The following is a 23,555-nucleotide window of genomic DNA, read 5'->3' as shown; positions in this document are numbered from 1 at the left end:
TGTGTGCGCATGCGCGTGTGCACACGTGTGCAGGTGTATCCATACAGATAGACCAGCAATCTCTTAACTAAGGTATAGGAGGAATTTTCAAAGTGCTAGCCTGCACTGAACGCTACAGCACGGAGAGAGGAAGAATAGAGAAAAAATAACTTAATTTTTGACTGGGGGTGGGGGTGGGGAATGGTTTCTATGCAGAAGCCAAGAAAAATAAAAATAACACTACCTTTTTTTTTAAAAGAAGCTGCTTGATATACCAGCTTTTACCCCTTAGCTACACATTAAATTGAATTAATGTGTAAATGTAAGTGTGAGATACAGTAACCATGAAGAGTCCTATTGTATATCCCACTTGTGAATACTTCATGGTGGGAGAATTGTGAAAAACAAATAATGATTTTTGTGGGCGATACATTTTATTGGACAAACAAACATGGTTAGGATACAAATAGATAAGCTTCTGAATGCAGTGCAAAAACCCTTGCCTCGTGCATATTTCTTGGACCATCGTGGTTACAGTATGAACAAAACCAGTATGCTGATTACACCTTCTGTGGCTAATGGGATGTTAGCCTCTTTGTCCTATTCAGTAATTTTCCTGCATAGCCGCCTCTCTAGCAAGCTGAGAACCTGATGCCTAACTTAAGGCATTTTTCTCATGGGAGAATGAGCCAAAGAAAAATGCATTTTTGAAACAATCTAGATTTCCTCTCCAGCTGTCCAGGTACATCTACTGCAGTCCCCTCCAGCCATGCACCCTAGTTTGGCTGTTTAAGAGAGCTGCAGTGAGTGCCCTTTGTTCCCCTCCTGCCAGAGGTAGTTGTGAGATTGTGCAAAGTGTGTGAAACTGGTTAAGAGCCTCAACGGGAAGGTCCTTTGGAACACAATGAAGCACCATAGACTTCACCAGCTTTACCCTATGGGGAGAACGTCTGAATTTGCTGTGGAGCAAGACCTGTCATAAAACCACGCTGGTGCAACATTTGGCCAGAGCAGCAACCATTTCCTGTGCAAGCGATGGGCATCCACCGCAACTACCATTGGGTCTTATTCATGGTCGACCCTATGAACGAGCCTTTCCTGCACTGGTACCAATCTGAAAGTTGATTTGTTTCCAATTTGTGTTTCTCATCCTTCCATGCAGGTAGCAGAAGTCCTGAAACTGAGATCCCACTCAGATCTGGAGGAAAGGGTGAGAGCAGGTAGGAGATCTCTTGTGTTTGTGTGTGTGCGCCTGGCTCCCAGCATCTGCCTAGGAGAAGACAGAAATCATGGTGCTGTAGAGCATCCTCCTGAGGGAGTGGACATGTGCCCCTGGAGCAGCTTGAAAAAGGGAAGGTTTCACAAGGGAGTAGCTGGTGTGCTTTATTATTTCTGTTGCAGCGAGAGGAAAACAGAACAAGGTAGCAAAACTCCCTGCAACCTGAACACTGCATCCTTCAGGGTTATAGCTAGAGGTTTTGCTCCATGTGCATCATTTTCCTCTCCTTCATGCATCGTAATGAGCAGGAAGGACCGGCTGCCCTTTCAGGCTCCTTGTCCTAGGAATATGCTTGGTTAGGCTTTTGTCCTGACAAGAGTGTTGTCTTCTCTTTCTTCAGAGGCACCAAATGTTGGATGTTTTGGCCTCAGACTAGAGGTAGTTACAGATGTCGATGGTGTAGAAGAGAGCCTGTCTTTTCAGTACTCATGGCAGTCAGGGCTCTTTAGCTGCGGGAAAGGAATATCTCTTCTCTTTCTCCCATGCGCACAGTTGTTAGCAATGGAGGGAAGGACATTGTTAAACCTTCGGTTTCTGCTCTACCTGCAGCATTTACTATCCCGCTGACAGTCTCCTCGTTAGCTGAACCTTTGGTACAGCAGACGGTGACGTAGCTAGCTGCTCAGGACTCCAAGTGCTTTTGGGTTGCAGTGCTCCCTTCCCTCTGGGAGAAGTGGGACAGCTTGTACCCCTCACAGGTATTGGTTGAGACTCTTTGCAAACAGAAAGATCGTGTTGTAAAGGAAGTCTCTCTCCTGCAGCAGTGAGGCATTTTTAATGTGTTCGTTTGAAATTTTGGGTATCTAAAGCACGGTTCCACCCCAGCTGCCGTGATTTGAAGCAGTGTCTGACTACAGCAGACCTGGGACTAGAATATGAACATAAGTGAACAATGAGTGGATTAGGAGCCTACCTCTTCAGGATGCACCCTGACCGGTGCACTCTTTGGACCCCTAACCCAAGCAACACAAACTTGGCGTGCTTGGGATTTATTGAAAGAAAAGAGGCTGGGATCTTGCACATAAGGAAGGACTTTTAAGATTAGCCTTGAGGTCAAGTTGTATCTCACTACATCAAGTGTCTTAGACACAGCCGTCACTTCTGGCCATGGTTTCAGTTTGCCTTCTAGTTGCCATTTTTCCTTCTTTCCAAATGGCTCCTGCAAGTTTTAGGCACTGTAAGATGCTCAATATTTATCTCTTGTCATCTTGCCCTCTGCTGAGGTCATAGCTGAGTTCACCCCTGTAGAAGCCGCTCCCAGCCCCCCTCAAGCCTCTGACCGCAAAGCTGTTTTGTCGAAAATCAGTGTGTGTGGTTTGAAACATACCCCATTTCTCTCTCCCACGCAGCACCTCTCCAGAACCTGACATGACAGTTGGACAGACAGCCAGAGGGGTAAGCTTGAAATCCCTGCATGTCTTCTCTTTGGATAAACGTGTATCTCAGAGCTCAATGGTTTTTTCAACCATAAATTGTGCCCTTCCTCACCTGAGTGTGTCACTGATGGTTATACTTGTGGTATGTGGCCTGTGTAGGAATGTGGTCATTTGAATGGGAAATACTGGAATAGAAAGACCCTTTAGACATAGGGCTTCGCAGTGTGCTGGTTCAGTTCACTTTGTGTTCTGTTTTGCAGCCCACTCTGTGTTTTCTTGTCCTCAGAAGCTGCTTTGTAAACCTGTAATACATGGAGCATTGCATGTAATTGAGTGCAGTTGCAGAAAACAAGACAGGCAATGATGTTCCCTAACAAAATATGTGCCGTGCTATTAAGGTTCCTTTCCTTTAGCAGAGAAGTGCTGAGATTGGTGTCTTGGCGGAGGTGTCAGTTGGGTCAGGCCTGGCCCCTGCCGCATCCTGCAGGCCCTCTGCACTTGAGGTAGAAGAAGAGAAATGCTTAATCTTGGAAATGAAGGGCGAACACCTTCCTCAACTCTCAGAGGTACTGTGCCCTTTTGCTTTGTGTCTTTGAACCACAAAATTGTAAAGGAAATGAAGTCGCTCACTCTTTCATGGTTATTTTTGTGTTTTTCTAAAGTCTGGCCATCTGCAAGGGTGATTAAATGTTCAGATCTACAGGACCTGGTGGTAGTTGTCGTATATTTAAACGGGCAGTCCCTGACCTGGGTGACACAGGGATTGATTTTAGAGTAGATACTTAGTTCATATACTGGAAGATTACTCCAGACTAATCTCAGGGCAGTTGAAATCAGGATCTGTAGGCGTGTCCAGTGGGATGCCCCTTGAAGGTGGAATTGGACTGCTTTTTGTCTCTGGGGCTCAGCTTTCTGCTCCGTTATTTCATTAAGCCACGTTTTATCAGCCCATTGCCATCTGGCCTTCAGAGAGGGTGACAAAATAAGGAACTGCTTATTCTCATTAGTTCTGGACTGCCTAATGCTCCAGGTCCACAGAGGAGGTCCTCACCGCTAGAAGAGAACAGGGTATTTCTCATATTTTCTCCACCCCACTTGGACAAAAAATAATTTCACAGATCAAAGTTCATGCTTTGGCAGCAGAAATGAAGTGTTGTTTTTTCACCTGTTTGCATCCATGTTGGCTTTGGATTCTGGCATGTGACCAACTTCAAACTACATATTGTTTTGGGGGTTTTTTTTCTGCTTGACACTAACAGGCCACCATCTCTTTTCCTCTAGATCCTTTCCCTGTCGGGTCCCTCTCCCTGAAAATGCCTGCACAAAACCTGAAGTCTCTTTTGAAGTTCACCAGATTTCAGACTCTTACAAATTGACTTCCTCCCCAGTATCTGACAGCCGCATTGCTATGTTAGGGGGAATGGTTTTCTCTCTGCTCCCTTAGCTGTGCTCTGATGCATCTGCTCGTGTTTGTGTGAGCTGGGTGGTGGGCCAGTAGGGGGTGCTCCTGTGCTGAGCCACCCACCTCATTGCACCCGTCCACCTGCCTCACTCCAAATGCCTCCCTGGGGGCACCTCATGTCTGGCTGACCCCATTCCTGGAGCACACCCGCAAGCCTGGGGGTACCGCTGCCACCACCCAGAGGTCTGGACTGGTTCTGGACCCTGTGCCCCCATGCGGTACACAGTCCTTAAGGATGCTTGACCCTCTGCAAAAGCTTGGGGTGCTTCCTTTAGCCTGAAGCACAAAAAGTAGCTTCCCTTAGTTAGCCGGACCAAGGGGGCACAAAGGCATGCCTCTCCCAACACGTCCACCACACTCGGTACAATGAAGAACTTCATTGGTTACAGCGGGAAGGTTTGGGGAAGGGGGCAGGATAGAGAAGTATTACAGAATAACCTTAGAGCAAACAGCAAGGCTGGGTAGCCTTTGATCACGCATCTGTGTTACTGCAAGCTATATATCTAGAAAGGCTTCAAGTAGCTTACTCTCAAGCACCGTCCAGAGGTTGATAGAGCTTCCCTCTGGAGGCAGGCAGTTTGTAGTGTGTCCATGGGTTTCAAGAAAGAGAGAGCTGCAGATGTTCAGTAGGCCTGTGCAAGTCGGCAGCGATCTGATCCGGCTTCGGATCCGGCCTCTTCGGATGGCCGCGATCCAACCTGGAGCTCCGGACCGGGTTTCTGCCTCCATCCGGCCAGAACTTCGGAGCCGCCTCGGAGATCCGGCCATAGGGTATAATGGGGAATCAATGACATATCTATAACTTTGTTGTTTTCTGTCCAATTTGAATGAAACTTGCAGGGATGGTAGCCTCTGCTGAGAGCGTGAAACCTGCCAAGTTTCAAGAAGATCAGTGCAGGGGTTTGGAGGGACTGCACCTCAAGCTGCAGACAAGAAAACCGGTGCCATGGGTGACACCGTGTGTGTTCAGGCGCAGCGGGGTGACAGCTGCTGGGATGGTGGCCCCTGCTGAGACACCTGCCCGCTGTCGAGGAGATCGGTGCAGGGCGGTCCTGGGGCCCTGCACCCCTAGCTGCTGACGGGCAAAACTTGTGCCAAGACTGTGTCTGTCTGGGGGCAGTTGATTGTCTGTATTGAGTCTTTCCTCTCCTTAGCCTGGTGTTGTAGGTGCTAATTGCTGCTCGTTAAGTCGTTATGTAGTAGCTAGGTCCTGTGCATTGAGCTGGTCCCTAAGTGAATCACAATTGATTGATTGGTAACTGGGAACACAGCAGCTGAGCAGCCAGGCCTGCAGCAGTGTCTCCCCTCCCGCCCCAGGGCAGACAGTCAGTCCCACAGCACCCATGGCACCAGTTTTGCTTGTCCGCAGCTTAAGGGGCACTTCCCCCCAAACCCCTGCACCGATCATCTTGAAACTTGGCAGGCTTTGTGGCCTCAGTACGAGCTACCACTCCTGCAGTGTTCACCTGGCTATGTTGTAACGCCTAGACGTGACATGAGTTTTGCTTTCAACAAGTTGGGGTACAGTTGCCCCAAAACCCCTGCACCGATCTTCTTGAAACTTGGCAGGCTTTGTGGCCTCAGTAAGAGCCACCACTCCTGCCATTTTAACCTTGCTATGTTGTAACGCCTAGACGTGACGTGAGTTTTGCTTTCAGGAATTTGGGGTGCAGTTCCCCCCAAACCCCTGCACTGATCTTCTTGAAACTTGGCAGGCTTCATCCTCTCTGCATAATCTACCACCCCTGAAAATTTAATCCAAATCGGACAAAAAACAACAACGTTATAGCTATTTTATTGTTTCCCCATTATACCCTATGGCCGGATCTCCGAGGCGGCTCCGAAGCGCCTCGACCCGGACGTGCTGCTTCGGACCCCGAAACGTCCGAATCTTCTCCGGATCCGAAGCTCTGTCCGAAGCCTCGCACAGCCCTAGCGTTCAGCTGCTCTCTGTGTCTTCATGGTGGCTGCTCCCCTCCCACCCCCGGGCAGTCTTAGCTGGTGGAGCCCTATCGATAGCACCTTTGGGGGTCCAGTGGAGGCCAGGTGTGTTGGGTGTTCACCAAACAATTTAAAAAGCATCACAGGTCATCTCAGAGAGTGACACCTTTGGAGCCCCTGCCCCCATGCCATGAGCTCAGTGCCCAAAGAATAGAGGTTAGGGTAACCTGGGGCAACCAGGTTGACAGACAGGTGAGTGAACTAGTCACATGACCTGCAGCATTGGGGGGGAACTTGAGACGGAGAGGAGCAGGTTCCCCCTCGGGCAGGGATGTCCCCAGCCCTGTTACCATGGAGACCAGGCGCATCCCAAGTGTGTGACCAGGGGGGCACAGACAGGCAGAGGGGCTGATTCCTCCACGTGCTGCATACTGTTTCCTGCTCATTCAGGGTTTTTGTGTGTGTGACTGGAAACAGGATAGTCCCAAATGCATCGAGGGCTGGGTTTAGTCTTTATGCAGTTGTCTTCCGTGAAACCTCTTGCCCTCTTATAATCCTCAGTCTTCACGAGTGAACCTCTGATCTGGGAGCGTGCTGGCTATTCCAAGTGACCGCAGCAATGTTTAAATCAGTCCAAATTTAGCCATTCCACTTAGTAACCGTGAAATACAGAATATTGTTTTGCAGCTAAGGACCAGATGAATACACGTATTAGCAGAAAATGCTGCCACAGCTAATGCCCATCTACTCTTAAAAACAGCACCAGCTAGTGACCCCCGTCTCCAGAATTGCCCTGTGATCAGGCACACCTTACGCATGTGTTTCCCAGTTTAATGTGGTGCACAAACTGACCTGCTCTGTTTGGCCTCGCTACTTCACAGAATTGTTTTTTTCAGGACATGGAGAGAAAGATAATGAAGGCACTTGGCCATGGCCATCAGGATGAGATCCTGAGCAGTGCCTTTAATTTAAAGATCACTCGTCAGGACATGCAGACGCTAAGGAACCGTCACTGGCTCAACGATGAGGTAAAACACATTAAATGGGTATTAGCCTTCTTGTGCATGACACAAATAGTTTGCCGCAAACTTCTTTACAAGGCTATACTTGGACTCTTGCCTTGATCCAGAAGAAAAGTGTGAATCTGAGCAGAGAGGCAACCCAACATGACTTCCTTTTTCTTTCCCCCCCGCTCCCTTCAAATTAGGTAGTAAAGCATTGGAACAGGTTCCCCAGAGAGGTGGTGCACTCTCCATCCTCGGCGGTTTTTAAGACCCAGCCAGACAAAGCCCTGGCTGGGATGATGTAGTTGGGGATGGTCCACTTTGAGCACGGGGTTGGACTCGCTGTGACCTCCTGAGGTCCCTTCAACCCTCGTTTTCTTTGCTTCTATGAAATATTCCCTCATGTGCAGGTGATCAATTTCTACATGAATCTTCTGGTGGAGAGAAATAAGAAGAAGGGGTTTCCAGCACTTCATGCTTTCAGTACTTTTTTCTACCCCCAACTAACTTCTGGAGGTTATCAAGGAGTAAGAAGGTGGACAAAAAATGTGGATATCTTCAGTAAGGACCTAATTTTGGTGCCAATTCACCTCCAGGTGCACTGGGGATTAGCGGTGAGTGAATTTGGCCCTTTCTTTAGACTGGATGAGAAAAGAAGCTAAAACAAAAAGGCTTTCATGTTCAGTCTGATATGGCTAACTCCTGTCTTTCCATAACAGGTGATAGATGTCAGAAGAAAGACCATTAAATATTTTGACTCCCTGGGTCAAGATGGCCACCGGATATGTAAATCTTTGTGGTGAGTAAGCGCTTCCTGAATGGATTTCGTACACTCTTCTCCTTGGAAAAGGACTTCCCAGAATTCCTAGCTGGAATGGGGATTTTTTAGTAGCACAAGACTTGCCTTTGGATGACAGGAATCTCTATGCCCAATCGGTTTACTCTCAACAAATGATAAACAGTTGATGTTAGCATCCTTCTCCCTCCTTAGCCTCTAGAAACTTATACTCTGCTTTCTTGCCAATGTAGCCACATGCTAAGAGTGCAAGTGAAATTCTGGGACCGTACAGATGCCTTGTGGCACAACTGAGTGCCCTGTAAATCAATATTCTGCAGAAGGACTGAAAGGGGGACCTCAGTGTCCACTTCAGTGCTAAGATTAGCATGTGAGCTCTTGGCCACGATGAAACCCCTGGGGCTGTGGTTCAGCTGGCGTGCCAGTCATTCTGCTGGTCCCAGTGTTTTCTTGGTGTCACAGGGGTTGGAAGTCATGGTCTGCCACTTAGCCTTAATGGTGTAAAAGAAGCAAGAGAAGAGATGTCAGAGAACATTCACTTCATGTGAACAACCGGTTTCACAGCATGTTCAATCTGTGCTGTGGTTTTGGAGTTGGCCACAGACTGATGTGTGCTGTCTCCAGACTGGGTAGGACTACAGTATAAAGCTCAAAGTGATAATGTACCACGAGCTGTATGGAAATAAGGACAGAGTATGGTGAAGAGGTGTGCTCAGTAGTACTAGCAGACTCTACCCAAGCAGTGTCTTGCTGCCACTGGAAAAGGTTGGAATTGGTATCCCAGGAGAGGCCCAGTGGGGATCAACTTGGGCTCAGGCTCACACAGGGCCCACAGGCAGCCTCCCTTTTATAACCTCCATTAAGAGCAAGGCGTGGCAGGAGAGATTCAAGGGAAGGGCTGCAGCTGAGCCTGAAGTGAGCATGGGCCGCCCGGCCACCCCGTGGCCATGGACCTGCTACAGCAATTTGTGTATGTGAAGTGCTTTGCCTGCCACTCATTCTCCCTCTGCACCTGGGATCATCACCCTTTATAGCGTATTAAAAAAATGCCTACTCTACTCCTACTTCCCAAGCTGCCAAGTGACTTCTGAGGAAAGGCTTCATAATGAAGACGCCCTGTTCTAATCTTTCTAGCTGGCGCAGTTACCAACCCAGGAATTTTTTTTTCACTCACAACCAACATTTGTATTGACCTATATTTTTACTGACATATTTTACATTGTGTAAATCCAACCCTTTCGCCAACAGCAAAATAGGCCAGGTTCAAATTTAGGTGTTTAACACTAAGTGTGGTGATAAAAATAGTTTGTTGGTTAGTAAATTATTTGCAGATTGGTAGTAAAAAAAAAAAAAAAAAGAAACTTTGTGTTGGCAACCACACTTGATAGCACCAATAGTTTTAAACCATGCTTCTCCCACCCAAGGGACCCCCTACTCCTCGGACCATCTGATTCCCCCCCCACACCCCCATGCTGCTTCCTCCTCCAAACCTGCCCCCCAGCTTTACCCCTGCCAGCCCTGCTCCCCTCATCCTGGCATGGGCCCTTATGCAATACCTTTCCCCATATCAGCCCCACAGCTCTGCCCTATCTGCACCATCCCCTCCCTATGCAACCTGGAGCTGTGTGACCCTGACTGTCTGTCAGGCAGTGGTATAGGTAGGTGACAGTATGCAGCAGTGGCAGCACATGGCTGGGGGGGGAGGGAGGGTGTAGAGAGCTAGGGAGGCTCTAATAGGTCAAGAAGTATGCTATGCTCCCGCTCAGACCGCAAGGAGCTGCCTTGCTTTGTCTGTCCATCAACATTTTACAGACAGCTTCCTTCTATCATTGAAACTCCATTCAAGCTCACGGTTGCTTCGTTTTGATGGACTTTATGGACAGGTGATTTTACCTTTTTCTCTGGACTGTCCCTACATGTCCGAGCTGTTGGAAACCCTGCTGGGTGGTTTCGATCAGAGACCTAGTTCAATACAGAAGCCTTGTAGATGGTGTTGAGGTCACACTAACTTGTGATCTAAAATCTCAGCTGTGATGTGCGTAGTTTTAGGAACAGGAAGTTTTGCCTTTGACATGATATCACATTCTGTAGCCTTTCTTCTTGGCAGCTTTTAGTCATTGGTGTAGAGATAGTTAATCCAATAACTTTACAGACTGTTGACTACAGTATGAAGATGCCTGACACTTTATTACTTTTGCATAGCCAATACCTGCTGGAAGAAAGCAAGACCAAGAGGAACATAGAGATCTCTCCTTCAGAGTGGACCCTCTACTGCATGAAATCACATGTACGTCAGCATTGTTTGTCTTTGAAGTGTAATAGTTTGAAGGGTTTTAGGCAGGCTTTTTCTCCCCCAAGACAGCTGTGTGCTGTAGGCAGCTTTTAGTCATGGCTTGTTGGAAAGGTGCTTTTCTTCGTATGAAATGGTATTTGCAGGAGGGAAGGGGGAAGTAGGCAACGGCACTCTGGGCTTGATGAATTAGAACTGTGCCTCTCAAACTATGTGGCTTGAAACAGGTTCCTACCAAGTGGCATTGAGTGATGGTCAAGAAAAGTTAGCTGCGAGTCCCACTCAAGCTTGAACTAAGCAGAAAGGCCAGGTTCTCCTTGTCAGACCTGTTGTGCACGCAAAGCAGATTGTAATGCTACATCTGTGGAACGTCGCAGGATTGTGTTGCAGATTCGTGGGCACAGTAAACTCCCCAGCAGATCCCATTCAACAGTCCATCCCCTTCTTCCAGGCTCCTAACAGGTCTTGTTTTTGTCGTGGGATTAGCAGTGAAATTAGCTGTGCTTGGATATGTCATGCAGGATCAGGCCCCTGCTGCCTCTGGGGCTCCAGGGACACAATCCTGCAAGACAATGCCTCTGGATTCCTGATCTAGACTCGGGGCTTATGTCTGTGGGCTCAGAGCAGGGAGCTCCAAGGGGTTTCTTTGCTCTGCAGTAGGAAACACGTGCCCCAGCATCCCAAAGGGGCCACTGTAGAGCACAGGAAGCTCTGGGCTGTGGGGATCATACCATGACCCAACAGATATTCCTGGCAGTAAAATGACACAAACTATTTATAGGAATCGTTCTCCTCACATTTTCGGGCCCTGCGGGCGTTTCAAGGGGCACAGACATCCGTTCACTCCCATTTTGGGCAGGCACAAGCATTGTGCTGGTGTGACAGGGGTGGTATCTGTGTGCAGCCCCAGAGCTGTAACTTCTTCCCTCTGTGCAGCAGGAAGACAAGCAGAGGGGGGCAGATCTGACCCTTTGTCACACAAAGCCGCTGCTGAGAACTTGTGGTGAGGAAATTCTGAAGCTGTAGAGCAACATATGCATGTCCCATTGAAACCCAGTGCCGAAGCTGGTCCTTCAGTAGCTTGAACTGCAGCAAGCGATGAGGGGAGGGGCAGAATTAAACTGATGCCTCCACTCTAAGTTGTCTCTGTTGGAGATGAAAGGTCCCAGGTGGGACCAGGACCCTGTTGCGCTGGGCAGCATTCAAAGCAGGAATTGACTTCCCCTTGAATGTGATATATGAGCCACAGGAGCATGAAGAATTGGTCTAATTACATGGGTGTTTTGGGAGCCAGTTTTAAACTTGGTGTGCTGGGATAGGCCCATGAATATGCTGGGAACAGAGTGCGGCTCTGCAATCCTGCACCTCTTCCTGGCAGAAAGCAGGTTTGAAGTGGGATGGAGGAACTTGTGTGTAACCTCCCGTCCCTTCATCTCAGGAGATTCCACAGCAGCTGAATGGCAGCGACTGTGGGGTGTTTACCTGTAAATATGCGGACTATATCTCCAGGGACAAGCCAATCACTTTTACTCAGGTGAGTGAAGCTCATAACATTTTGGGCAAGTGACTTCATCTCTTGCATCTTGCCCAGTTGGTGGTTTATAAAGTCCTTGGGGCAACAGTATTTGGGGTGGGATGGGGAATGGGTGGTCTCTGGTCCTGGGCCTGCTGCTGTGCTTTCCAGCCACATGCAGCTCCATTTCCTTCTGGTGACTCTCCCAGGGGTCTGCCGCCAAGCCCACCTTGTGTAGACCAGGCCTTGCTGAAGTAGTACTGATAAGTGAGCCTTTGCGGGGCTGTTTATGTAGTCACCTGGCCTCTTCCAAATGCCCGTTTGCCAAGGACAACCTGTCCAGCTCTTCTGAGATGGGGGACTGAGTTGAAGGACCGGAAGCGTGTGCCCCACTTTCATAAGGGTGTGTATAACGATCCAGTCCAGATTCCTGGGTGAATGCTAGCTAGCTTTCAGGTGTTTCAGGTTTGTTAGTTGTCAGCCACTGACCCAGGTGCTACCATGTTTAATGTTGGCATTTCCTTGGGCTTTGAATTTTCTGTGTTTAGTGGAGAAGAAAACCAATATTATCACATATACCTTCAAGGAAAGTGGCGAATGCTGGTTCTTTGTAAAAATGTGTAATGTGAATATAATGCGTTTAATATCAGGAGGCGCCAGGGGGAAATCTACAGATCTGTGCTGGCTATTAATTTGGACGACAACTCCCAGAAACCCTGAGGGGCTGTGGAGGCAAGGGAGAAAGAAAGAGGAGGTTTGGGGGACGAGAGAGAGCAGCCCATAGGTGGAACCTGGTCCGTCCTACACAGAGGAGTGCACAGTGGATACGGAGATCTCACTGGCTCGGTCAACTGGCTTGGGGGCAACTGCAGTCTGCTGTCTGCATTGGTGATGCGCAGGGGGCACACGCGGGTGCCCCTGCACCCCCTGAAATTGGCTGCTGTTGCTGGCGGCTTCTGCAGCAGTTGCCACTCACCACCTCCCCCCACCACTGATGCTGCCAGTGGCGTCTGCAGGTGGTCGCCACCGCCACTCAGTACTTGCCATCCCCCCCTCCTTGCCACCAACACCGCCACGGCTGCCTGCAGGTGGTCCCCGCTTGGCCCACGGTCGCCACCAACATCACCGCGGCTGCCTGTGGGCAGTCCCCACTTGCCGCCACACCCCAGCCACTGCCACCACCATCGCTGCCTGCTGGCGGTCGCTGTGCCCCCCCAGCCTCAGGAGGCACAAGGCGTTCATGACTGTCTGAGTGCTCTAGGGACTAAAGCATAGTTTGGGGACACATACGGAGATGTCAGGGTGAAATTAAGGTGCTGACTATAAGTTACCACAATGCTGATGTGTCTTTACCTTTAACCTATTCCCTCCCTTTTGGCCCCTTGGCTTGTGGCCCTAACCCCTATGATTTTCAATAGAAAAGTGGGAACTCCCCCTTGCTTCTTGTGCCAGTTTCTGGGTCTGCAGGGTTGGCATAAATTATCATGATGGGATTGCCTACAGGTTTAAATGTGTTTTTTTTTATTCCCTTTACTATGACTGCATGTCTAAGAGAAATTATTTTTAACTTTTCTTAGCACCAGATGTCTTACTTCCGTAGGAAGATGGTGTGGGAAATACTCCACCAACAGTTGCTATGATTTGAGGAATAGTTTTCTCTGGAGTATAGAAGATCCGCCTGATTCCTGAAACTGGTTTTGTAATGATCCTAGGAAGAAGGCGTTTGTCTCTTGATTTGTAACAAATCCCTAATGAAGCCCTTATGGCTAAAGTTTAATATTTATTTGTAGAATATATTGAATATGAGGTGTATATTTATTTCTTTTTAATAAAAATATGTATTTAACTTATGCAAGGAGTCTTTCCTGAACTCGGATGTCTAGCAAAGAAAATGTGAACGCATTTGAAGTTACTATTTAAAAATATATATATATGTGAGAGGGGGTGTACCCAGCACCCAAAGAGATCGATGCCCAATCCTGTTCTAGGGCAGTCTTCCCCCCTCTTTCCTGCCATGCCTTTGATGTGAAATAAATGCAATGCGGGAGGCTGCCCCATTTGCAGCCCTGGTGTACTGGGCCAATCACACGGCTCCAAACCATCCCTACACCGTGCCCCATGCCTTGCAGATAGCATCCAAATCCACTACTCCTCCAGCCCCTCATTGGGCTGCACTCAGTCTCTTGCTCACTCAGGCCTCAGGCCCCACTCAGTGCGCCTTGACCCTTTGGCCCCTCATCGGGCTGCATCCCAGTTCCTCACTGGGCTGCACTCTGGGACACTTACCCATCAGGCCTCAGGCCCCACTCCCTCTCACGGCTCTCTGTACCGCTGGCCCTCTTCTATGCCCAGACCCCTCATTCTAGAAACCTCTTCTTAGATGGGTTCATTTGCCATCACCATGTGAACTGTAGTGACCCTGGTTTCTATATCTCAGCAGTGGCCCCAATTCACGGACCTTCAGCCTCCCCGAGGCCCTGGCCCTGCTCACAAGCCAGTCACAGCGCCAGACCCTCCAAAGCTCTGGCCACACCTCACTGTGGGTTTGTGCCCTTCAGCCCCTCCTGGGCCCTGCCCTTAACCTAGACCAGTTGAGGTCTTCAGCACTGGTAGATTGGCCCTCAGTCACAGATCCTCCTTCTCAGGCCCCTTCAACTGCATGCCCTTCTCTTAGCCAGGTTCAGAGCCATGCCACGATTAGGTCAGTCCTGGTCCTTGGGAATGCCCTGGCATGGTCTCCATCAGGTCAGGTCCTCTCTCTGAGCCTGCCTGGTCAATCTTTGGCTGGATGACCCTGGGCTCTGCCCCCCAGGCTGGTCCCAACCTCTACTTATTGAAAAGCCTCTGAGAAGTTGTGTAGCAAGTTGCTGGTAGATGCCTTTTCATGACTGAAATATATGTATTGTCAGGTTTGGACTCTGACTAGAAAATACCTTATGAAGACACTGGGGTGAATTAAAATGAAAGAGCGTGTTGGCTGACTTGCTCAGCAGGGCAAATTTGGCCAGCACAGAGCTCTGTGCTATTGCAGGCCCCCAGGCTTGTGTGCAAACTGGCTGTATACTGTGTTTTCCCAGATACACACCCTTTTCCCTAAAATCAGCACCCCGCCAAATTAGGGGCCGTGTTTTAAGCAGTTTTAAGCAGGGAAGCTTATTCCTTCCCTGGAAAAGAAGCAAGGCTGGTGCTACTGCGCAGCTGCCAACATAGAGGGGTCCTGTCTTAAAAGCCTCACAGCCATAGCTGTGGCTGAGCACTTTAGCTTGTGCCCAGTGGCGATGCGTAGGGGGTGCACGGGGGTGCATGTGCACCCCCTAAGAGTATCTCGATGAACCTTGCGATGTGGAAACTGTGCTTTATTTACAGGAACTTATTTAAGAACTAACAGTCCTGGCAGTGCCCTTGCAGGGGCCTGGGGCCTAACCACTGTCGACATAGAGTCAGTTCTCCTGGAAACAGAGTGCCCAGGAAGAATAGAGGTGACAATCTGGATGAGACAGCTGGCAGCTAGAATTTCTTGGTGCCGCACTTCCTGGGCACTCGATGGTTGTGGGGGGAAGCATACTGTGTCACACAGTTGGTCGTGACTTTGGAAAAGCGTTTTTTCCCCTGCATTCGGCCTTCCAAAAACAAGGTGCATGTTTTATCTGGGGGCTATTGGATTCGGGGAAAATAGGATAGAGAGCTGTTCAGCTCTTCTAATTAAGACTGCATTGAGCTTTCGACTTCCTATGATTACATGGGTTCAGAACAATGCAATGTGTCCTTCCTGGGCCTGACTCTCAGATCTCAGACTGAGTCAGTGTCCTTGTGTGGCCAGGACTGCCTTTACATAGGTGCTTCCTAAGCAACTTTATTCTGCAGGGGGAAGGCTTGAAGTCAAACAGTGCTTTTATTATCTGGTGCATCACTGCAATTGGGTGCAATCTCCTTCCCCTCTTGTCATCCTACCGGTGCACAGCATCGCTTTTGGTGCCATAAGAATGGGTTCTGAGGGCTCTGAGACCTCGCCACCTGGCAGTGAAGCTATCAATTCTCTGCTGGATGCAGCTGCTCTGGGTCATGGTCCTTGATGGATAACACCCCAATAGACTGGTGTAGAGTGAAGGAACTTGCTTTGGCTTCTCTGGGACTTTTCTGGATAAACTAAAAGTCCCCAGAGTCATCCTGGCTGGTTCTGCCACTTCCCAGGCCTTTGCTTCTGCTCCGTCCCCATACAACTCTTGCCTGGGCTGCAGGGACAAAGGCAATGGGGGAGAGACCAGGTTTTATCACTGGGGGATCACTTGCACTGGCCAATCAGCCACAGCCTCAGCAGCAGACCAGTCAGTACAGAAAACAAGGCACAGGATGTCCCTGCCTATCAGTGGCCAGCTCCAGGCAGCCAGTCTGGGTGTAAGGATGTAAATAGGATTCCCCTCTTTATGGCATGCTGCTCCTCCCCCTGGTCCCCGCCTTGCAGTGCATGGCCTATTTGTCCCCGCGTGAGCCCCATGACCCATAGGAGGTATGGTAGGGTCTCCCACTGGGGGCAGAGTCAATGGGGAGGCAGGAGCATGCCTCTCTGGTTTGGATCCACCCCTGCTTCCCACCATCCCTTGGCCCTGCTCTCCCAGCCCATCTCTTCTGCAGTCTCCTCCTCTCCTGCACCATCCTCCTTTTCCCTCCCTTCCCAATTCCCTTTCTCTCCTCTCTCCTGTCTCCCCCAGTCATTGTGCTTGTCCCCTCTCCCGTGAACTCTTCTCTATCTCCTCCTTCCTCCCCTCTTCTATCTTCCACCCCATCCCTGTCTCCATTCCTCCTTCCTTTTTTCTTCTCTGCCCTTTCTCCAGGCCGTCCCTGTCAGGATCAGAGGTCCTTTTCTCCGGGCTGGGAGGACATGATAGGAGCATGCCCCAAGCACATGGGCTCTCCCTTTTGGCTTCTGGCCTTGCCCCTGACTCAGGGCCACATGCAGCCGCTCAAGAACCTGGCAGATCAGGGCTGATCCCAGCATTGAACCAGACTTCTCCAGACAGTTGGGAGATGAATGACCTGTTTCCGCACCAGGTCATCACATTTAGCCAAGAGTTCAACCGCCGAGAGAAAATGTCCTTTGTTTGCGTCACCTAGGCTCTTCCTGCGGCCCCTGAAGGTGGAGTTACGCATCACCAGGGTTAAAGCCACATGGACAGAGATGCTCAAGTCCTGGCCTCCAGAACTTCTTTGCTTCCTTGATTTCTTTTTCAGGGTCTTCATAAGCAGCGCCATGTAATCCCCACTGCTGAAACCCTGTGCGAGCATTTAAGCCCAAATGTTTCATTTGCATGACTCTCCATCCTTTCCACTAAATGAGGCCGCTCTTCACACTGCTCACCCAGGGGAGGACAAGAAATAATGGACACAAGCTGATTGAGGATTGCTTCAGGCTAGGCATACGGAAAAGCTTCTTTATAAGTCGAGTGCCGAGGGTTTGGAGCAGGCTCCCCCCAGAGCTGCGGCAGTCACCCACCCTGGCGATCTTCAGAAAACGTCTTGCCGCCCACCTTGCTGGGGTCATCTGATCCCAGCGGTCTTTCCTGCCCAAGTTCAGGGGGGCTGGACCCGATGATCTGTAAGGTCCCTTCCAGCCCCTACCAACTATGAAACCTTTCACCGCAGCAGGCCACTGGCCGCTGTGGCCCCCAGCTTTCCCTGGGCCACGTTGGGCTGTGATGTCTGACACTATGTCAGGGGAGACGGGCTTTTGACTAAGAGGTTGGAGGACGGGTTTGTCTGGGGTGGTTTGGGCAGGGCTGGTCCTGCCCGGCAGGGATTTCTCTAGGGTTGTTGGTTGTAAGCGTGTTGGTATAAGGACATAGGCAGAAAAGGTTCTTTGGCTAGATGTGATATTTTTATTAGACCAACTAAATAGTTGGACAAATTGTTCTAGGATTTCTGCAGGGTTTTTGGTTGTTCTCGGATTTCTATCACTCTGTGGCTCGGACTGGTCACAAGGGGGCAGCACCAGGCTGAGGAATAACCCACGGGCACCTCCCCAGAGCCAGCCGCAGCCCCAAGCCACCAGGCCCTCCTGCTCCTGCCCCAGAACCCAGGAGTCCTGAGGGCCTGCTCTGTGCTGCTGCCCCGCCAGCCCCCAGCCCCCTCCCAGAGAGGAGTGATTTCCCAGGTGTCCAGTCCGGCCCTGCACCTATCTGCCCCTACAGGCACCTCTCCCCTGCCCCAGACAGGCATCCGGCCTCCAGACCTCCCAGCTTTCACCCCCCAGGTCCTCTGCCTGGCACGGATCCCAGAAGCCCTGGTGCCTTAGTCTTGCAGGGGCATCAGGCACAGGGGCAGTGCTGGGAGCCAGCCCTGCCATAGGGCTCAGCTGCCAGCCACTGGGACGATGGAGCCTGGAGGGGGGCAACAGCTGCCGGGATGGGAGGAAGCCTGTGCCCTTGCCCCTGCCCTTGCACTTACTTCTGCTCCTGCCCCTGCCCTGCTGCCAGGACTCCTGGCTTCCTCCCCAGGTCCAGCAAGTGAGACAGGGACCCTCAGGACCAGGGCTAGGGAAGGGGGCATCAGGGCAGTGGGATCAGTGCAGCCCCAGCCTCTGGAGCATGCTTAGGGCTGTGGGGACAGCCCCATGGCCTCAGAGATCTCCCTCTGGGGACCCCTCCCCCTTTTTGGGACCCTGAGACAGGCCTAATGGGAAGGTAGACAAGGGGGAGGCTGGGACAAGCCCCCAGCGGCAGCGCCCGGCTGAGGAAGGACCCGCCTGGCACCAACCCAGAGCCAGCCACAGCCCCCACCCGCCAGCACCCTCCCTCCCGCTCCAGAGCCCAGGAGTCCAGGGGGCAGCTGGCACCCTGGATGTGCAGCACCCAGGAGGGCCCGGGGGAGGTCTGGGGGTCAAAGCAGGGGGGCTGATCCAGTCTATGGGGGTGTTGGGGGGCCGGGTGTATCCCTGGCAGTCTTTACCTACAGCAGGGACCCTGCGCCTATGGCCCTGGCTGGCAGCCGCAGGGTTATCATCGGCGGGGAGGGGAGGGGTGGTGTCTGTGCTCTGCTCTCTTCATCAGTGGGGTCTCCCTTCACCTGCTGTGTCTGCCGGTCTCTCTCACACCCCCAGCCTGGACTCTCCAGGCACCCGTCCAGGTCCAATCTGCCAGCCAGGTAATCCCACGCACAGCAGACCCTCACCCCCACCTCCCAGACCCAGGGGATGCCACTGTATCCCTAGATGCAATGCCCACCCCAGAGCCAGCCGCATCCCAGAAGCAGTGCCCCAGAGCTTCCCCTGTGCTCCATCTGAATCCCAGCAGTCCTGTTCCCACCCCCACCCCTGGCCAAAGCCACAGACACCGGAGCCCACCAGGCACCTCGCAGAGTCCTTTATTGACCAGCCCCAGACCCCAGCATCAAGCCCAGTCTCGCCCGCAGGCCCTGGGTGAGGGCCAACGGTGCCTTGTGCTGGCGGCAACAGGGAGGGGGTCAGAGCCACCACCAGCCTGGGAATGCTGCTTTGCTGTGTGTGCATGCGCAAGTGTGTCACATACCTGTGTTCTGTGTGTGTTGGATGCCTGCACTGCGTGTGTGTGTGTGTGTGTGTGTGTGTGTGTGTGTGTGTGTGTGTTGAATGCCTAGGTTCCAAGGTGGGGGGGGGAGGTGCAGGGTGGTCCCAGACCCCTGGATGGTCTGGGGTGGGAGGAGAGGGGTTTCTGGGGGACAGAAAGAGATGGGACAGAGCCCTGGTGTGGGTGTGACTGAGTGTGTAAGTGTGAGAGTGAGAGATGTGTGCAGGAGGGTGCAGTGAGAGATGAGGGGGGCTCTCTATGTGCAGCTCTGCATACAGGGGGTGGGCTGTGTGTGAGGCATGGGGCAGGGAGAGACTGCATGGGCATGTGTGAGAGAACGAGGGTGCAAGGCCAAATGCATGTGTAAGAGCAGGCAGGTGTGTACAGGCATGAGGGGCTGTGTGTGCACATGGGTGCCAGGTGTTGCAGGCCACGTGTGCTTGACAGACGCGGTGCAGACAAGGCGCACAATGCGAGGGGCTGCACCTGGGGAAGACCCCTGCAAAGCGCAGGCTGGGGGGCAGCTCTGTGGAGAAGGGCCCAGGAGCCCTGGCACACCAGACGCACACGAGTCTGCCGTATGGTGCAGCCACACACAAGGCCAGTGCAGCTCTGAGAGGCATCAATGGATGCAGGAGGCGCAGGACACGGGCGGTGCCAGCATCCCTGCTCAGCCCTGGTCAAGCCGCATCTGGACGCTGTGCACTGTTCTGGGCTCCGAATTTCATAAAGGGCGTGGAGAAGTTACGAGGTCCAGGGCAGGCAGCAAAGTGGTCGAGGGCTTGCAAAGCAAGCTGAAGGAGCTGGGCGGGTCCGGCTTGCGGAAAAGGCATTTAGGAGGGGACGTGACAGCAACCCTCAACTGTGCAAAGGGCTGCCGTAGAGAAGAGGGACCGCGCCTGCTGCCGAGAGGAGGACGTGGCCCCATGGCTCGGAGTTGCAGCAAAGTCAGTTTAGATTGGAGACCCGGAAACACATCTTCACTGTCAGAGCAGGGAGGTCCTGGGATAGACGCTGGGAATTATAGGATCTCATCACCGCAGGGGTTCGAGGAGAGGTTGGGCAGCCACTGGCCGGGGATGCTCTAGAGGCCACGATTCCTGTGCTCTGCTGCAGGGATCTCCCAACTCTGGGCTGTGCTGCTTGCCCCCACCCCACTTTCTGCCCCGTGAGTCTAAGCCTCCCCCAGAGGTGCTGGGTGTTGCTGCAGCCCAGGCTGGGGATGGGCACGGGGCTGTGCCATTGCTCCTGCTGGAGCTCTACCTGGAGGGTCCTGGGTAGAGGGTCTTGTCCCTCCGCTCAGGATCTGACCAATGCTGCACTGGGGGCAGGCAGGAATTTCCTGACTGGTCCGGACTGGAAGGGTTTTGCCTTCCTCTGCAGCGGGGTCACGGCCTCGGCCTGGGGTCTCTGGAGGGAATATTAACAACCTTTTACAGCAGTAGGATGCTGGCTGCCGCAGCCCCCTGCTTTCCCTGGGGCAGGCTGGGGTGCCATGCCTAGTGCTGTGTCAGGGGTGACAGTCATTTAACGAAGAGGTGGGATGAGGGGTTTGTCTGGGATGGTTTGGATCAGGATGATCCTGCCTCTAGCAGGGGTTGGACTAGATGTTACCTCTTGAGCTCCCTTCCTGCCCTGCGTCTCTGTGATTGTATGAAGATGGGGGTGTGCAAGCAGAGGGGTGCGTGTCTACAATGTGGCTTATGTGTATGTGCGGAGCGCCTGAGGCTGTGTGCACGGTGGGGGAGGGCTCTGTGTGTGTTCAAAGGGAAGATGTCCGTGTGTGTATGTGTGTTTGTGTGTGCACGCGTGTGTAGGCACACAAAAAATGATGCGCACACGTGTGAGCGCATGCATGCAAAGGAATGATGTCCATGTGTGTTTGTGTGTGTGTGTTCATGTGTGTGCAGAAGGATGATGCCCATGCGTGTACGTGCATGTGTACACAAGCCTGCAGCAACTCCATTCACAGCAGCCGGGCAATGCCACTGGGGTTCAAATCCAACCCCACCCAAGGGTCCTACACCATCTCCCAGGCCAGCGGTGCGGCCCCCAGCTGCCAGGGTCCCCAGTCCAGAGAAGCCCATGGGTGGCGGCTCAAGTGGCCTTGGGCAGCAGGCTGCGGCGTGGGGGCATCAGCCGGGGACCAGGCCGGGCCGGTGGAGGGGGGCCACGGCGGCGCCGGGAGCGCAGGCTCTGCTTGCGCAGCAGGTAGCGGGAGTACTGCACCTCGGGCATGACCAGCTTGAGGCAGCGTGGGTCCGGGGGAGCGCCTGAGCCGGGCGGCAGGTCGTAGCCCACGATCTCCACCTGGGCGCTGGGCTGCCAGGGCCGCAGCTCCTTGTTGCGGATCTGGGTGGCGGGCCGGGGCTGGGGCCGGCCCCCAAAGCAGGTGCCCACCAGGCGGTCGCGGGCGGCTCTCAGTGCCTGCACCTCGGCCTCCACACAGTCCCGCCCGGCATGGTTGATACGGGCCCAGAAGGTGGCATTGAAGTGGGCGTAGAGCCCGGCGTCCAGTGCGTTCCAGGCCCGGACTTGGGCAGCGATGCCTGGGGCTGTGCCATTGCCCCGCGACTGCGGTGCCCGCATGTTGAGCTTGACATAGAGGACATCGTCCAGGTCCCAGTTGAGTAGGCGGCGGAGAAGCACCAGGGACTCATCGAAGTACTCGGCGATCATGACCAAAGCGAAGGCGTCTTCCACTTGGCGGATGAGGCCAGGCAAGTAGGTGGCATCAGCGGGGTCATGGTCGTTGTCGCCGCCCAGGTCATAGACCAGCGTGTTGTGGGCGTACATGGCGTACTTCTCCTGGGGGCGGTAGTAGGCCCGCGGCTCCTCCAGGAACGTGGCAAGGGAGGCGTTGGGCACACGCCGGAAAGCCGGGCAGTACTGGTTGTAGTAGGTGAAGAGCGACTCGAACATGGCGACGGGCTCACGCAGGATGGTGACATAGACAGTGTCGTTGGGCATGAGGCGGCGCAGCTCGGCGGCGCGGAAGCGCAGGTGGCTGGCGATGAAGGCGGGCGGGCGCGTGTACGGGTGGACGTAGCGGGCCGAGAAGTCGCGGGGGTAGCAGAACTGGTGGTCGCAGGGCGGATGGGGCAGGGCCACCGTCAGGTTGTGGCGCTCGGCGAAGCGGAAGAGGATGTTCTGCACCGTGGAGCCGGCCGGTTTGTGCGTCTTCAGGAAGGCCACGGCCATGCGCTTCAGGCCCGGCGCTGGGGATGGGCAGGCCGGTGCGCCTGACTTGGGGGGCCTGAGGAGGGGGGGTGGGTGCCATGGCCACACCCATCCACAGCCCAGCCCTGCCATGCTACTCCCACCCACAGCCCCACCCACTTCCCATAGCCCCACCCCTTAGTATAGCCACACCTTCGTGGCCATTCCTCTTCCCATAGCTCTGCCCTGTCATGCCATAGCCAGCCATAGCCCTGCCTCCAGCTGAAGCCACACACACCCATAGCCCTGCCCCTGCCATGGCCCACCCCTGGCCATGGCCCTCCCTGCTGTGACCACACCCAACTGTACCCCCTCTCCTATAGCCCCTCCCCTACCAGGTCACACCCTTCTGTTGCCCCTCCTCTTTCCATGGCCAGTTCCTCTCCCATTGCTCTGCCCCATAAACTCCCTCCCGCCCACTTCACAGCCCTGCCTCACAACCCCTCTGAGCTCCGCCCCCTCTCCATCTTCCCTGTAGCCCCGCCCCATCCCCTCTTGTCCCTCCCTGCCATGTAGCTCTAGGCCAGAGCTTTCCAAACTTTTCATGTTGGTGACACACTTTTTAGACACGCATCATTTCACAACACAGTAATTCAGTGCCAGGGGAGGGGCCAAGGGAAGCAGACGCGAGTAAGGGAGCTCCACGGTGCCCTTCCGCAAAATTTTCTGCATTTCGCAGCGACACACCTACACACTGCCGCCAACACACTAATGTGTGTACCAGTAGCAGGCACACAGTTTGGAAAGCTCTGCTCTAGGCCATTCTCAGACCTTGCCCACCTACTGCCTTGGCCCGCCCCAGTCTCCAGCCCTGCCTCAAATCCCTCTTGCCCCACCCCCAGAAGCTCTCCTTGTTCCACTCCCAAGCCCCACCCCCAGAGCCATCTCTAGCCCCGCCCCACCCTCAAGCCCTGCCCATAATTCGCCCTTGCCCCTCCCTTCCACAAACCCCCCCCTAAATTCCTCTTTAGCCATAAAGCACTACCCACACCCTCAAACCCTGCTCAGACACACCCATAGCCCTGCCCCTGCTTCAAGCCCCGCCCCCAATTCCATCTAGCTCCACCCCCATCCCCAAAAGCCCGTAGCCCTGCCCCCAGTTCCTTCTAGCCCCGCCATTGCCCCAAGCTCTGCCTCCAATATTCCCAGCCTCCACCT

At 53.0% G+C, this 23,555-nt stretch overlaps 2 protein-coding genes across 2 annotated transcripts in view; one reads left to right on the top strand and one right to left on the bottom strand.

Annotated features, from left to right (window-relative positions):
• Positions 1–13,280, top strand: part of LOC112551423 (sentrin-specific protease 2-like) — a 25,395-nt gene extending 12,115 nt beyond the window's left edge. Inside the window, exons 9-17 of the mRNA XM_025212429.1 lie at positions 1,142–1,199; positions 2,608–2,653; positions 3,051–3,200; positions 6,934–7,065; positions 7,452–7,655; positions 7,761–7,840; positions 10,040–10,124; positions 11,566–11,661; positions 13,218–13,280. Of these exons, the coding sequence (XP_025068214.1) occupies positions 1,142–1,199; positions 2,608–2,653; positions 3,051–3,200; positions 6,934–7,065; positions 7,452–7,655; positions 7,761–7,840; positions 10,040–10,124; positions 11,566–11,661; positions 13,218–13,280 (914 nt within the window). The remainder of the gene's footprint in view (positions 1–1,141; positions 1,200–2,607; positions 2,654–3,050; positions 3,201–6,933; positions 7,066–7,451; positions 7,656–7,760; positions 7,841–10,039; positions 10,125–11,565; positions 11,662–13,217) is intronic.
• A 7,957-nt stretch (positions 13,281–21,237) lies between these two features.
• The window catches only part of GAL3ST3 (galactose-3-O-sulfotransferase 3), a 2,767-nt gene continuing 449 nt past the window's right edge, over positions 21,238–23,555 (bottom strand). The window contains exons 2-3 of the mRNA XM_006030748.3: positions 23,024–23,048; positions 21,238–22,434 (exon numbers count right to left, since the gene is read on the bottom strand). Of these exons, the coding sequence (XP_006030810.2) occupies positions 21,276–22,434; positions 23,024–23,048 (1,184 nt within the window). The 3' untranslated portion in view covers positions 21,238–21,275. The remainder of the gene's footprint in view (positions 22,435–23,023; positions 23,049–23,555) is intronic.

The sequence above is a fragment of the Alligator sinensis genome, unplaced genomic scaffold (assembly GCF_000455745.1).
Source record: "Alligator sinensis unplaced genomic scaffold, ASM45574v1 scaffold1329_1, whole genome shotgun sequence".
NCBI classification, from domain to species: Eukaryota; Metazoa; Chordata; order Crocodylia; family Alligatoridae; genus Alligator; species Alligator sinensis.
This window is presented reverse-complemented; position numbering and strand designations above follow the sequence as displayed.